The sequence below is a fragment of the Seriola aureovittata genome, chromosome 9, assembly GCF_021018895.1.
Source record: "Seriola aureovittata isolate HTS-2021-v1 ecotype China chromosome 9, ASM2101889v1, whole genome shotgun sequence".
NCBI lineage: Eukaryota > Metazoa > Chordata > Actinopteri > Carangiformes > Carangidae > Seriola > Seriola aureovittata.
In genome coordinates this window covers 5,632,912-5,648,711 of record NC_079372.1, presented here as the reverse complement: position 1 = coordinate 5,648,711, position 15,800 = coordinate 5,632,912, and the positions used below count along the sequence as shown (strand labels likewise).

General features: G+C 42.3%; 2 protein-coding genes across 3 annotated transcripts in view; one reads left to right on the top strand and one right to left on the bottom strand.

Annotated features, from left to right (window-relative positions):
- Positions 1-1,420: 1,420 nt before the first annotated feature.
- ankrd33aa (ankyrin repeat domain 33Aa) lies at positions 1,421-3,914 on the bottom strand. The gene is made up of 4 exons (XM_056385156.1): positions 3,657-3,914; positions 3,362-3,491; positions 3,124-3,264; positions 1,421-2,238 (listed from the first exon to the last, which is right to left on the bottom strand). The coding sequence occupies exons 1-4, from the start codon at positions 3,912-3,914 to the stop codon at positions 1,421-1,423; spliced, it is 1,347 nt and encodes a 448-aa protein (XP_056241131.1).
- An 8,668-nt stretch (positions 3,915-12,582) lies between these two features.
- arhgef25a (Rho guanine nucleotide exchange factor (GEF) 25a) overlaps positions 12,583-15,800 on the top strand; it is a 45,562-nt gene continuing 42,344 nt past the window's right edge. Inside the window, exons 1-2 of one of the 2 annotated variants that reach the window (XM_056384152.1) lie at positions 12,583-13,603; positions 14,694-14,832. In XM_056384152.1, the coding sequence (XP_056240127.1) occupies positions 13,508-13,603; positions 14,694-14,832 (235 nt within the window). In that variant the 5' untranslated portion in view covers positions 12,583-13,507. The remainder of the gene's footprint in view (positions 13,604-14,693; positions 14,833-15,800) is intronic. The other variant, XM_056384151.1, reaches the window with a different exon arrangement.

Below are 15,800 nucleotides of genomic sequence, written 5' to 3'. Positions count from 1 at the left end.
ATAAAGGCATCCAGTAGATGCTACATCTTGCATGTAGTGAAGACTGGAAAGGCTTTAAAAAGCCAAAAAAAAGTGCTGACTGAAAATGGTGACTGATTTCATTTGTAAAATGTTGTAAAACTGACTGACCTGAAGTATGATTTTGAGGTATAACAGACTTTAGCTTTGCCCTGGTCGTGGTGTTTAAGGGACTGCAGGAATTGTGCACACAAGTGTTCTGAGGATTCGTCTACTAACTGAGCAGTTTTGATCAAATGCGTTATCTGGCTACAATTCACTTCCTGTTTCTGAATATTTGCTGAACTCTTTGAAGTATCAAAACCCTGCTGCATAAAATCCTCCCACAGATGTTTCACGTGACATAACAGCAAGGCTGGATCAACTTTGTAGACAAAAAAAAAACCAAACATGCTTTTGACAGAAGTCAAATGTGTTACAACTGGAAATGGACCTGCTTCAGGTCAAAAGAGTTTGTGTATAGGTGACATTGTTAAACACCTATGAACCAAAGACAACACTATGCCCAGATCAATGACTTCTGTATTAATTTAGATTGTGATCAGCAAAGCTAATCAAAATGTACGTTTTTTTTCCTGAGGTGAGTTTACCATCGACTGACGGTTTTACATCTACACAATGACTCCACTTATACCTCCATTAATGTGCTGATTTTGGTAACAGTCTATCAGTTTGATTGGGTGCCATTAGTCTCATTGCAGAGAGGAAAAAAACAACCTTTCAATAGTTGGGTCCCAACACAACTTCAGTACTTGATCTTGTAGAAAGTATAAATATAGATATATCCCTTTGAGCATTTGGTGTAGAGGAACACACAGTTTGAAGATGTTTTACCTCTTTTCATTACGTTAACATGACGCACAGTCCTTGATTAACTAACATAAATTAATTTGCTGAAGGCCTTTGCTCACATACAGTACATACAGTATTTGCTATTAGTTTGGTTATGTTGCATAAGTACCATGATGGCACGCTACTTGGAAATCCTTCATAATACACAGACTGATAAAGTCCTCACAGGTGTACATAAAATGATGACATTGCAAGTTAATGCAATAAGCGTAACATCACATCTCCATGAGACTTCATACCAATCCACCAGTTAGGAGCTGAAACAAGAAAAATCCAGGTTATGTCACCAAATATTTCCAATATTATTTTCAGCTTTCAAAATATGCTGAAAATTACATCATATCGAACAAATTCAAGCGGCTCCAGTTTTCTCCTGTTCATCCCAAGCTAAAGTTCAAATCCATCATCAAGCTCACTTCCAAACTCGTTTTGCAGTTCCTTTTTGTTCTGTTAAAACTGGCCTCAGAGTCACAGTAATCACGTGCTTATCTCTCATGCATGACACAATCACAGTAAAATTCTCTGAGGAAAAGAAAATACCACCTCATTTTTATCTTGGTGAACGTTTTGACCCCTTAGATTTTTTCTCGTTCTCTTTTTCGTTTTCCTGTCGCTTCTTCTCTTTCTTTTTCTCCTCCCTGGCTTCCTTGTACTTCCAGATTGGGGGCTCCAGGTAGCCCTTCTGCCTTTTCTTCTTTTTCTCTTTCTTTGGAGTGGGTTCCCCAGACTTTGTCACTTCAATCTTAGGGATACAGCCTGAGGGGAATATGCTGTTCCTGTGTGCCATGCCTCGGGGAATGAAGCTTCTTACGCCACCCGACACCAAGCTTCCCCTGCGTGCTGAGTCCTGGCAGCAGGAGGTCAGAGATACGGAGGTGGCTGAGGCAATACTGGGAGAAGCTGAGGTGATGGAGCCATTACTGTGGGAGACTGTGCTCTCCTCCAGCTCCTTGCTGCTGTGCTTTTCAAGCAGCTCAGGAACGGCAAACCGTCGCTTGCCAATCTCTGGGGGGCTGGTGGGACAGAGTGGACGGCAGCCAGTGGCTATCAGGGGGCTGTGGATGCCTGTGGTCATCCGCACCATATGGTCCATGACCCCATTGTCTTGGGGGTCCTGAGGAAAGCTGAAAGTAAGGGTGTCTTTTAAGCGCTGCCTCAGCTTCTGACTGGCTGTTTTGTCGACTGTGGCCTTTGCCACCAGTTGCTCCAACTCAGGCCACTCAGGAACATAGCTTTCACAGAACTGCTGAGCGATAGGACGAGCCTGCAGGCGGCGTAGTCTCCTCAGAGTTTCAAAACTTCCTGTCCTAAGGACCCAATCCTTTAGGCCTCTCCCTTGGACCAGGTCCATTGCATTTATATCAGCACCTGTACCCGAAAAGGGGAGAAAATAGATGAGAGAAGTGAAAACAAGGAAATGAGTGAACATTTATATGTTGAGTGTCCTGAGGAAATCAATTGCTCCCTAAACTCTGTGAAATTACCCCACCATGTGGCTGCTTTTGGAGCACAAATCATGAAGCAGATGTGTAGCATGACAAGGCTAGGAACAAACCAGGCCATTTCACAACATGGTGAAATGAGATATAAACTGCAGTTAGATGAAAACAATATACTATATCAGTCCTGAGTCCAGAGTCCTGCAGATTTGCTCTTCTGATATTTGGTTGTTATAATTCAGTTAAATCCATTACTGGGGGAACACTATTAGCAGCGTCTATTTCAAAGACTATGACAATCCACTTAGTGAATAATCAAGGCTTGAAAATCAAAGAACACCAGGCCAGTATTTACTTTCCCCATGTGGCTCAAGTTTGCCCATAAATAAAACTAGATAATGGATTAATGCTGTCAATCTGTCTCTGACATAATTTAACTTACAGGTAGAATCGAACATGGGTGGAATTTTTTCGCACTAAATGTGTCCGGTGTCAGTTCATACAAGTCTAATCTCCACAGCCCAGAAGATAACCAGATTAGTTGACAGATCAGATGTCCCGGTTTACCTCATATATGACATGTATATAACGTATTTTCCCAGATATGCTCGTGAATTGGACACAATAGATTTGGATTAGGTTTCCTCATAAACCATTCAATATGTTCACTGGGTGAGGATCTGCATGAGTGTAAGAGTCCAGGATGACTACCTCTGAATAGATCTGTTGTTCTTGTGTGCTCACGCACAAGATGTTCCTCCCATCTGAATTTATTTTCAAAGTTTATAGGAGGTCTTATGTATCATAAACTTACCATGCATTAGCAGGGCAGACACACACTCTTCTCTGCCCTGCAGACCTGCCTTGATGAGGGCAGTGAAGCCACGGGGATCCCTGACCTCAGTGTCCACACCAGAGTAGTAGTTAAGGATATAGTTGAGAATGGTGAGGAAGCCTGGATTGACAATAAAATAAAACATTATGTTAATGTAGGATTGAATTAAGACCAGATGTTTAGTTTAGGTGTGATACAGTATGTTATTATAACATACCTGCCTGGGCAGCAATCATGATGGCAGTGTTGCCATCATTGTCTTGGTGGTTGATGTCTATTAATGGACATACATGCAGCATGGTGACAATGTCTACGAAACCCTTACCCACAGCCAGCATCAGTCCATTCTGATGGGGAACAAGATGGAAATTAACTTTAAGTTTACCTGTATATATAGTTTTTCTTTTTGCAGAAATACAGATTTTTGTATGTTGCGTCATAGTCACTTTCCTTATAAATACATGTGTAAAAATATATAATATGATGAAAAAGGGAAATGAATCCCTTCTCACCTTGCCATTGATGTCCAGCTCCATGGCCTCTTCTTTGGTGACTCCTCTCTCCAGGATCCTGCGCAGGGATGTGGGGTCATTCTTGGCGCAGGCCTCAAACAGTGTTTTAGCTGGATCTTTATCATTATCATCCTTTTCATAGTCAGGAAGCACAGAGTCATCAGAAAGCACACTCCCTGAGTCAGAATCATCCAGGAGGATCTCTGAGTCCTCGGATGGGCCTGCGCCCAGCTGGGGGTCATCACTTGCGGTGGCCATTGGACCGCCCCCCCCCCCCCCCGTGCCTGTGATCACACTGGGTTTCAGATCTGCTGTGCAGCACTCCACATCTTGAATAGAAAAATATTAAGTGTTACTCTGGACACAAAATGAACACATTTTCGTTTTCTTGATTTTTTTTTCTACCACATTTTCTCCTCTTAGCCATGTAACAGCCATGCACTACCTCTGAGCTCTTACTGAGCAGCCGGGGGTGGGGTTGGGGTGGGGTTGGGGTGGGGGGTATGCCTTTCACAAACAGAAAAATACAATGTTTGAACACATGAACATAACACCATTAAACGATTCAATGTCGTGTGTCTTCAGCAGACATAAGAAGAGGCAAACCCTCCGTTACTGGCACCACCACACAGCATGGAGACTTCTTTTTCAGTTTAGATAACTGTAATGGCTTTTTTTTAGTGCAGCGGTGTTGGGAAGGTAGCCTTAAAAAATATTGTGCTCAGTGGCCACATGCTGCTGATCCATTTTCAATAATATGTCTTCACCCTAATGTGAAAGGTGCTGGGGATCGCGTGTACAACTGCATTTTTGATTAGTGCCGTCTAGTGATTTCTTCTCTTCAAAACACTCGTTCATGTGTGACTGCAAGTCTAACAGCAAAACACCGCCAGCCTTTAAAGTTAGCGTGTTAGAAAGATCTGGTGACCTGAAAAGGCCTTCTCCATAAGGCGTGATACTCAAAGAGGATGAGGAGCTTCACCTCACTTCAGCCCTCCTGTCAAAGCAGCTGATCCGTAAGTCTGTGATTTACAAGATAGTCAAGCTGCCTGTATAACATGCTTATTTTTTCAGTGTATGTTCACTGGCTCAGCCCATTATGGACTGTAGGTTATTATTACAGAGTGAACAAATAATGTATATTTAAGATAACTGAATAACAAACAGCTAACTAGCTAAATGTATTTCAAAAAGAAGGTGCCAGACACGTGGGCATATTTACATATAAATAACAGGTACAGGGATGATCAATAAACACTAAAGGTCTGCAGAAGCTCAGTCTGTGAAAGTAATGAGGATGAAAGCATAATAGGAGGAGTGTACTGGGTTGAGAAAGGCCATATGGTGCCTGAAGCAATGGGAGGCCAGGCTAGTGACAGCATCTGTCATGGTGTCTTAACCGTGTCACACTGCCCCGCCGTTCTGGCCCACTGGGGTATCCAGTCGTTTACAATTTGTGTTTTTCCTGTGTTCAAGTCAACAAAATGTATATAAAAAACACGTTGTTTGTGTGGAGTATATTTTGAAACCAGCTCAGGGTTAGGATGGGACAGGCTTTGTTATTCTTAATGTTTTTGTCGGAGCAGCGGATGACAGTGAGAAAGAACTTGATTGCTTTAATATGTGTCTGTGCATCAGCGATGAATTAGGAGTGGAAAACACAGTCAGGCCTTTCCAGATTCCGGATTGAGAGTCTCATTTTCTCAAGCTGCCTTGGCCCCATGCACATTATTAAACCGTATCCACACTAGACACAAATTCACACAGATAACTGTTTTGACAGAATTATTTGCACCTGGTGATAATTATGTTTTAATTCTCAGTTATTAGTAAATGAGTAATAGCGCCGTTTAGATAAGCTCTCCTGTTGAATGCCAGATAGAAACGCTCAACTCCTTTAATCTCACAAACGTGTGTTTCTGTTTCTGCACCGTGTCATGCAGAAAAATGAAGATTACGATCACACAAACCTTTTCCCCTCTCTTCCGCCCTCTGCACAATCATAGAGACCTCATACTTTGTGGACTACACTTCCTGCTGAGCAGCAGTCTGCAATACAGTCAACCTTCTTCCTCTGAATCCTAAATATGAGCTGGCTCTGTTGCCTCCCTCAACTGTGGTGTGAAGATCTAAAATAAAAAAAAATGCAACTTTTTGTGCTGAAGCAAAAATACCTTAGAACAAATAGTAATAGTCAGAGTCTCACCCTAAAACAATCCATAGGTTGTTCGTCCTCTTCTCTTTTTTCTCTCTCTCTTTTTGAACTTGCTCTCGGTGGTTAGACCATCCCCATGTGTTGGACTTCCACTCTTCCTGTTGGCTCTTGGTAGAAACTGGTTAAGTTTAAGTTTCCCAGACTGACTCCAGCTCTGGCCTCCCCCCTCCCTCCATCTCTCCCACTGGCCAGTTAGGTTGCCTCATCAGCCAGCAATCCATCTAGGTCCCAACATAGAATCTGCTGTCCTAAGTCAGGCAACATGCTCTCTCCCTCTCATCCCGATTACAGAAGATTTAAGGATTAAGAAAAAGAAACGGACAGCCGCCAACCTTGCTCCCCTTGCAGTCTGTTGAGTTAGTCGTCTCTCTCCTGTCTCTCACTTGTCTCCACTCTCTGCTCTCTCAGAATCTGTCCATCCACAGCTCTCTGCTGCCCGTCTGTTGTGTCAGAGCAAACCTCTCTAACCCTCCAAATAAGTGCTGTGACTGCATCCTAGAAGCTATGGCTCCCAAATCTGCTGTGCGGCTAAGGCCCCCTGCCTGAGTAATTTCAGTGTGTCTGTGTGATGGGAGACGACGTCTTGGGTCTGTTTTCCCATGGAAATCCATTTGCTGGGACAACAATCAAACCCTGCTGTTGCTCTAAGCCAGGGGGCCTCTGTGGTAATTATTCCCATGACAGGGATGACACACAGACATGCTCAAACACAAGACACGGCCGACGCACAAACACTGCTCATTGTACATCCACAAAGATGATGTAAATTTTGGAGCAAACAACTGATGCATGTTTATACGGAGGAATAATAAAAACAAAGTTAGGCCTGTAAGAAAACCTGGTTATCTTTACTAGTTTCACATCGGTTTAATCAAACAGTTTAAACGGTGACCACAGCTTTTTGTTTTGAGGCCTGAATCCCACATGTGAACAGGAATATCGTGTAAATAGGTTTATTGGTGGCATCAGGGACTCAACCACGTGGCATCAAAGGTGCATGTAAACAGATTAACCCTCATATTGAATTTGAGCAGGGCCAATTGGTGACTTTGTGCATGTGACTGTAGCCTGGGTTACGCAACAGCCCCTCTCTGTTAGAGCGATGTGGACTGCCCCCTCCTGGTCAAACCGGGAGGTGGAAGCGCTTGGATGTGAGGCTAGTAACTGTAGCTGAACATGATATTCAGACAGCCCATGTTTAAAATAGCCATAACATCAATCCTCCCTGTAGGTTACAGCTGCTGTCTGCGTCGCCTCCAAATATATCTACACACGTATAACAAGGAACATGTTGTTTGCATACAACTTGTCTCCGCCTCACGAGAGTGGAACAATTTATCATCAAATTCTGTGTCCAAGCAAAATGATTGTGCCGTCACATCATGTGTGTCACTGTAGAGACCCATCAAATTGGACTCTCAGTCAAAAGCACTTTGAGTTTGAGAACCATAGCTGCTGATGTGTCTGAAGAGTTAACCAACAGAGATACTATATGCTGTTGACAGCAGCCATCTGAAGCTGAAACACCTCCAACAACATAATCCCACCTAATCCCATCAAATGCCCGAGCCAATTCCTTATTAGATGCTGCCTCCACGGCTGTGAAGCATCAGATCAGACCTATAGCAATCGCACTAACCTGACCCATTACTCAAAAGGTGCTATGTTTAGACACAAGAGCCTGAGGTGGGTCTTGACTGCTTGCTGATATGAAACACAGGAAGAGGAAGAAAAAAAAAGGACATGCTTGGGGGCAAAGATTTATAGCTTGTGAAGCCAAAACAGAAATGAAGTTGATAGGAAAGGGAAGTCTGTTTGGCACGACAGGGCAGGGGCCGTGGTGTGTGTGTATATGTGTGTGTGTGTGTGTTTTTGTGTGTGTGTTTTTGTGTTATTTTCCTTCATCCTTTTAAATAATTTTTCGGTTGTGCCAGATGAGGGCAGCACAGCACACACAGTGTTATCATTAGGTTTTTGTGAAAAGAAAGAAGTCATTGCTCCAAAATCCATCAGATGTTACAAATGATTTTCAGTGTGGTGTTCGAGTGAAAGAACATTTTGTTCTGAATCCCAACTCCCCAATCCCATAGTACTCACACTTTCCTTTTAGGGTCTGATTTATTTTCCTCCTATTCTGCAAATTCCTCACAGAGTCATTCACTCATCACTGCAGAAGGCAGTCCAACCTCTCCCCAGACACCGCAGTACCCAGCAGAGGTCAGTGCTAGAGCAAAAGAACTTGGAAAGAGGCTTGGGAAGCAATGAACTAAGTTTAGCCCGCTTAGTGACTGGTTCTGAAGTCAGCCATGTGCTCAGCTAATATTAGATTGTTGGCAGTCTCTGCAGGGCCGGTCTTACCAGCTCCGACTCTGCTCAGACTCTGAGCATTTGCTATATTATTTCCAGCTATGTGGCTAAAAGACTAATATTTGTTCTGAAGCCTCTAACACCCTCCAGGAATCAGGTGAATGAGAGGAAGCGGCAAGGAAACACAGCTAAACTTGCTATGCAAAGAAAGGAGGAGATTTTGGATGATTTCAGGGAAGTTATTACAATGGGAAGTGGAGATTTGTGGTGTTTGCGCTTTTACTCAAGGGTGGATGAATAAGATATGAGACACAAATACTGCACACTTAGGCGATGAATTGTTCAGTGCCGGAGAACTCAAACCTTTTTGTAAAAACAAACAAAAAAAACCCCTACACTATGGGCTGAGTTAGGGTTATGTTAGGTGAAGGCAGCGAAGATGTATGAAAATGTGAGCACCACAGTTCAGTATATTCTTTCACTCTCTCTGCTTCATAATACGTGCATTTACACAGACACAAAGAAGACTTAGCAGTTAATTGATATATAGCCCCTAAATCAAGTGGACTGATATTGCGATGTGATATACAGTAGCAGATTTTCCTATAACTGAAAATGAATTTTATTTTCTTATCTTTATAGAAAAAGACAAACCTATACAGATATCATGAGATATTTGCATTTTGCAAAAATTTCTTGCAGTTCTATTCACATGAAATCTTACAGGTTAAAGTATTTCTGTCGTAAGCCTTCAACCCTTCAGCTATAGGGACGTCGCAGTTTTGCGTTTTTGATTTGTATGTAAAACAGATATGAATCACATTTGCAACATTTACTATCAGTGAAAAATGGCACAGTGAAAATCAAGATTTGTCAAGATAATTACTTGGTGGAGACACAGATTGACGGGGAGGAGAAACATGATCGCATGTCTGACAGCCGGTGGAGATGATGTCATTCGCAAACTTTCCATTAGTGTTCAGTTTCTAATTCACTGCACACTGCAGTGAATTTCACTGCAAAGTGGTTATTGAGTCAACTGACTGTATTATAGTCTGTCATCAAATGAACAGTCACAGGCCCGTAGGCTCCACTTCTGCCAGCTCTGGCTTAGACAAAGTGATTCTGATGGTTCCACAGTCAGTCCGGATGGATGACGTTGCTGATGTGGAACCTTTGTGCGAAGTAATTTTTATCTTCTTCCAACTCCAAGCTTAATTTTTCCTTATGCTCTTATATCTTTACTCCACCTCTGCCAGTAATTTCTCTGAGGTCTTAATTGCTGCCGGTGACTAATTGTACTAAGCCTTGATAAAGTTGCACTTTTTAATTCTTCCGCTGCAAGTGCTCCATTGCTCTATTTTTTTTCCAAGATAATGTGGAATCAAGACGTCAGCCTTGGCCCAATGAAAATTCAAAAGCAGAGAGGAATATAAATGGAGTCACATAAATTTAAGTAATTCATGGCAGCTTGGAAAGAGATTTACGCTTTGGTTTCTAAAAGGTAACAGTTTCAATAGGGTTACAATCCCGGGACTTAATTTAACAATAAATAAACTTGTTAGGTCCAGTCCTCCTGTGGTATGAAAGTCTGTTCTGAAATATAATCAAGTATTTACTTTTTTCATATGTTTTGAAGTGTTTTAAATCATTTGTACCTCTGCTCTGACTAAATGCACTAAATGCATTGCAGTTTTCTTACATACACTGTTTTACTTCTTGTTATGATCTAAAGCTTTTTGATATCTGGAATAATTTTTACTTTCACATTTAAACTTGCAGTGGTCCAGACACTTGTACTAAAAGTGTCACCAGACATTTTTTTCTTATCAAAGCTGTTAAAACAGCATCGTTTTCTCAGAGAATCAGCAGTTAATAAAAACAATTTTATCAGGTGCTTTAGATGTTATTGATATCTAAAAGTGCTCATGTGATAAAATCAGTGTTGGCAAAACCTCTACCAGAAGCCTCAAACAACACATTAGCACAGTATGTGCCCAGTGTGTCTTCACCTCATGGTTTCTTGATCTTGAAGATATTGAACTGATAAAACACTGAGTGGAAAAACCTTTTCCAAACTGAACTTTACTGGATTCAAGAGTGACTCTTTAAAACCGGGCTGTAGCACTGTAGCGCTCTGATGTTCTGTAGCAGCCTCCTCCTCGACTATGGATGATTTTTTTTTTTTAGGTCATTCTGCTGTGTCTCAAGTCCTTAACGTATTTGAGTTCATTTTTCCTCATATTCTTCATTGTATCTGGACACTGATAAGAATATATTATTTAGCTGTGTGATTCCAGTGTTTTGCAACTTAGGTTTTCTGTCAAAACTGAAGAAAGACGCGCAGCTGTAGTAAACAGGTGTGTTGTTTTCTAATTGCTTCAGGTGTGCAAATTGATTCTATTCCAGTGGGAGGTTATTTCCTCTGTTTATGCTTGGCATGTTTCTGTCTCACAAAGCTCACATGAATCAGGTGTATGCAATGGAGGAAAGTGTGGTAATGCTTTTCATCAAAAGTATTAGAAGAATATCTTTACATGCCTTGTAGACTAATAACTTTAAAAAAAACTGTAAAATGCAGGAGGAAAGTGCAGAAAATCCAAACAAGAGTAAAATGCAGACGCTGGTGCGGCAACATTACTGCTGGGCAGATCTTGTATAGAGACTCTCATGGAAGGAGCTCGATCACCCTTGGCCTAGACTCCATATGACCAAAACAGGACAGTGTGCAGATCTCAAGCTGCACTTAGGCTCAGCGGAGGTATAAAACTCTGAGACATAACTGGGAGGTTGTCCAAAATCTGCCTGAAATTTGGTGAAATAAAAAAATAAAAACTCTCCTGGCTCAGAGACTCAACGTTTTATATAACTTCTGGATAAAAGAAAAACATGGATCACTGTTTCCAGGTGATTAAAAGACAAATTCTGACTTAATCCAAACATGTCTGCTTTGCAAAGCTCTGAGTTTCTTGAGCTTACATTGGGGCTAAAGTTGAGCATAATTTCTCTAAGGAACAGAAGCTATCTTCAGTCTCTGACACTTAAAAAAAAAATCATATTGATTTGTTTCTATCTTTATAGCTTTCATCAATTATATTTAATCTTCAAGAAGTATAAAACAAACACACACTCGCAAGTGTCAGCACAAGACACTTCAAAAATGTTTCAAAAGATAAAAATGTTTTGAACTGTAAAGAAAATGTTGGCGTTGATAATGATTAAATGATTTACAGCAAAGACAAAAAAAATAACACCAGTCTGGATTGTGCCGTTTCTCTGGGCAAGTTGCCTTCAGTTTGTAGAGGGCTGTTGTGGAAGGATGTGAAAGTACTCATTTGAAACGGCTCTTCATTTAGTAGCACAAAATCACTCTCAATTTAATCTTGATGGCTGGTTTGTATCCTTCAGAATGTAGACATGTACAGCAGAAAAACTTTACTGCGTCCCTGTTGCTTCAGAACAAATCACTGTCCTTTTAAACCTCTTATCAGCCTGAGCCCAGTGTTTTAGTTTAAAGTGATACCAGGAGGGCGGCTGCAGGAATAGCAAGATTGGTCAGTTGTCCGGCACTTTGGTCCAGACTGAAATCTATTGGATGCATTTCATTGTGGACCGCTTGGTAACAGAATTACATACATGTACATTTGTCAAACCAGCTTCATTTGTGATTTCATAGATAAAACAGGTGGTGAACACCTCGTCTAGATCAGTCTCTTTTCTATTAAATCACAAATTACGCATGTACATGTCCATGTTGTCATGTGTTTCAATTTATAGGTTAATTGTGGCGCCTCTTCTTTCTTCCTCTGTTCATAACTGTGCCATCAAATATATGTATATCAATAACATAATCTGCCAAGTTACAGTCACATTTGTCTCATATTAGTGAATTTATTCACACAATTTTCTTGCCTAGTGGTAAACTAAGTCCAACCGTTATATTATTGGATGGAGTAATCGCACACAGATTCTAAAAGGTGTAGAAAATGTGATTTATGTGAACACTTTGTTAAATGCTGCAGTGAAACTTTTAAATAACTCAAATGGCCGTAGACAACGACGTTAGGATCACATGATCATTATGGGTTTTAACTGCAGCAGTTGTAGCGTGACGTGTGTAGAACAGGTGATTCCACATGTTTAGGCAGTTGTTGTAAAACATGAATGAAGTTTAAGCTCTCTTTCTCTCTCTCTCTCTCTACACACACACACACACACACACACACGCACACACACGCACACATATGCACACACACACAAACTCTCCACGTGGCCTGCAGGGTCAATCTGTCAGTAAACACTTGTGCAAGGCCTCTGACTTTTAATAGCAAACAATCTTTCAAAGCAGACACAAACAAACGATAGCGGCGTGATTACTTGTGCAGTTAAATAAGTTGTATAACGTGTGTACAATCGGTGACAGTGTCCTAAATAGTTGAGCTTCATGGGCTGAGTGCTCATACCTTATTTGGGGCTGCCCCGCTGCTCAAGAGTTCACACAATCCTTGTGTCACTGTCTGAGACATGGGTGAAGATGAAGAGGGAGTGTAGGTTGCCAGGACAGTGCAAAGTCAAGACGGCAGAAGAGATATGGGAAAGACTGAGATAATTTTAGATTGGGGGTACCAAAAAAAAAAAAAAAGACCAGGTGGTGAAGACAAAGAGCAAGAAATGAAAGGAGAAAAACACTGATGGAAGGAGGAGAGATTTTGGGGAGGGGGTGGTGATCCTCTATAGCCAATGAAGAACAAGAAAGGAGGATTTCAGTTAGGGTGAAGTCACAGCTCGCTGTTTCAGCATTCAGAGAGAGGGACAGGAGAGGAGCCACCTCACAGAGAAAGGAAAGGATGAAACAGAAGGATGACAAAGAAGAGGACACATGACACCGCTCAAGGTGGCCCAAGAAAATCTTCTATCTGTGTTACTAGGGGAGGCTTATATTGACAACACAAGGTGGACACATTTACTACTGAGGCAGACTTAAGACTTAAGAGACACTTGCAGCCAATTCACCTGCGTGTACTGGGGGAAGGAAAAGCTCTGAGGTTCCTGTCCAAGCGTAAGTTCCCAGCTTCAGACAGACACATGCCCTCCTCTTCCAGGATCAATTATTCATATGCGTGAGGTTTCCTGTGTGTCAGGGCAGAACAAAACGGGCTTGCTGTGGCTCAGGTCCAAACTGTGGCACAGTTCGCTGTGAGACAAGAAGCTGAAGGAGCCGAAAACAGGGGGCAAGAAAGCCAGAGGACGCAGAGGGATCGTGGTAGAACCGGAGATCAAAGGCCACAACGGCACAGGAGAATAATTTGAGTTTGACATTTCAAGGAGAATGAAGGCTCTACAGAAGAATCAGGGACGCACGGACCAGATGTTGGGAGCCATGGCTGATGTGCTTACTTCTGTGGCCATGCCCAATCAACAGTGGGTGAGTTGTGAGGCTGTGTTTGTGTATTTACCGTCTGTTTATGTGAAAGCATAATGCCACAAATTCAAAAGGAGAGCAACAGATACATATGGAGGCATTTTCCAGAGCTCGCGGAGCATGACGTTGAAGTTAACTCTGGTTCACATCATCCCATACCATGTTTATTTTGTGTCATTTGTATAACTTGGTCATAAACCTAAAATGGTAAAGCCTCAGAAGCGAAAGGAGGAGTGAGAGAGAGAGAGAGAGAGAGAGAGGGAGAGAGAGAGAGAGATAAAGGGATGTAAGTGTTGCTAGTCTCTGTTCATTGCTCATGTGGAATCTTGGCTGTTTCTGAAGAGGAAGCAGAGTAGTGGTGATTAAAACGTCTGACCATAAACAAAGTCATGCAGGTCTAACGCCTCATTGCAACCCTGCAAATTCATTCCCCTTGCCTTTTATCCTTCTCTTCCTCTTTACAGGTGATCCGGTCCGCTGACACAATAGTCACCTTTAATTATAGACACATAAATATAGACGTATAGACACTATTTTATCAGCTATTTCAAATGCTCATTTACAAAATGAGCATGAAGTCTACCATAACAATCACTAAAAATTGCGTTTAATGAACTTGACTGAATTTCCAGCATCTGGAAATGAAAACATACAGGGGTCAGAACGTACCAAACAGTCCAAATGACTTTCTCTTTGAAAAATGTTTATCTTGATGAATCATTTCCTCCCCGGCAGATAGTGGTAAAAACCATAACCGCGATTATAATCTCCCTCCACTTCTGAAAAGGAGTGATAACTGCACTTGCCCTTTTTTAACCTCTATGGTGCGGGTGAACTTTAAATACAGGTTTAAACTGCTGTCTGAGAAGCACTTCTTACTCAAGCACTGTTTCAAAAGTTGGACCTCAATGACTTTCATTGCATTCTTGTTCAGTGTGTAATGGAGAAAAGGATGAACAAGATGCAGGGAATTGTGGGAAAAAGCAGCCACTGGTGTACTGTTTTGTGGTTGTGTGACCAAAAGTACAATCTTACCATCACATCCTCCTTGAGAGCAGGGCTCCACCGCTGACAAAGGCATCTCTGTGTGTAGCTCTCAGAAGGGGGTGAGGCGGACCTCCCATCAAGTGAGGATGAAAGGGGGCCTGTCCAGGGCCAGTGGGAGCCAGAGGGGCTGGAGTGGGAGCAGCAGGCCACTACAACGGAAAACCCAGAGCGGACAGAAAGAACAGGTAAGACCTGAAAGAGCTGCGCTGAGCGTGACTGACCATTTTGTGACCCAAAACCCACAATGCTAGTCCAAACACCGGCCCCCTGACCAAACCAGTCAGAGCTCAGAGACTCACCGAAACACAAACTTCCAGACTAGGCTTTGATTCTTTGTGTGAAGCGTCTCAGATTTCTGTGCAGTGACATCTAAAACAGCCTGCTCAGCCACTCCATCACGCTCATGAAAAACTCCTGTCGCTGTTGACACGTAAACAGCGATTTCTTGAGTCAAGATTCATGATATAAATAAACAGTCTTTAATCCGTAAGCGTGTACGTGCCACATCAGCTACTGCCCGGGCCTTTAGTTTCAGTTTGGCCTGTTCTTGCATGTTAGCCATATGTGAATCAACACAGGGCCCAAGTCCCATCTGCCATATCTGATGGTGGTCATTAGGTAGTAATAACTTGAGGGAGACGTATCAGATGGGAGTCACCTGAGTGTTGGTAGTTTACTCTCATTAAACTCCACCCTCTGTACCCTCTATTAGCACTGATAGCAGTAAATTGCTTTGCTGTAATGTACCATACATAAGTTCGTGAGAGAGAGAGAGAGAGAGTTCTTGTGTTGTACACATGCAACCCTTTCCAGATGGGGTGAGAAAACATGTTCAGCTGCCTCCCTTCCAAGTCTGCCCCGTCAGTGTTGGTTGCACTTATTCTGATTCTGCTGTGAAAGGGTTGCGTGCGTCGCCATTTTCCTTGAGTGGAACAGAACAAAAGCATCTTTGTAGCTGGATGTGGGTTTGGGTTGGAAGGAGAGTGTGTGTGTATATATGGGAGGTTTGGTGGTGTGTATCATGTGGCCGCACCACTAACTGTTGTGCAGAATAGTACATGGCGTACAGAAGGGGTGTGAGTGAGGCCAGAGGAAGCTGTCAGCGATGCTTATCTGTAATGGTCTTACTAGAATGGGGTGTGCTGCTGAGGTT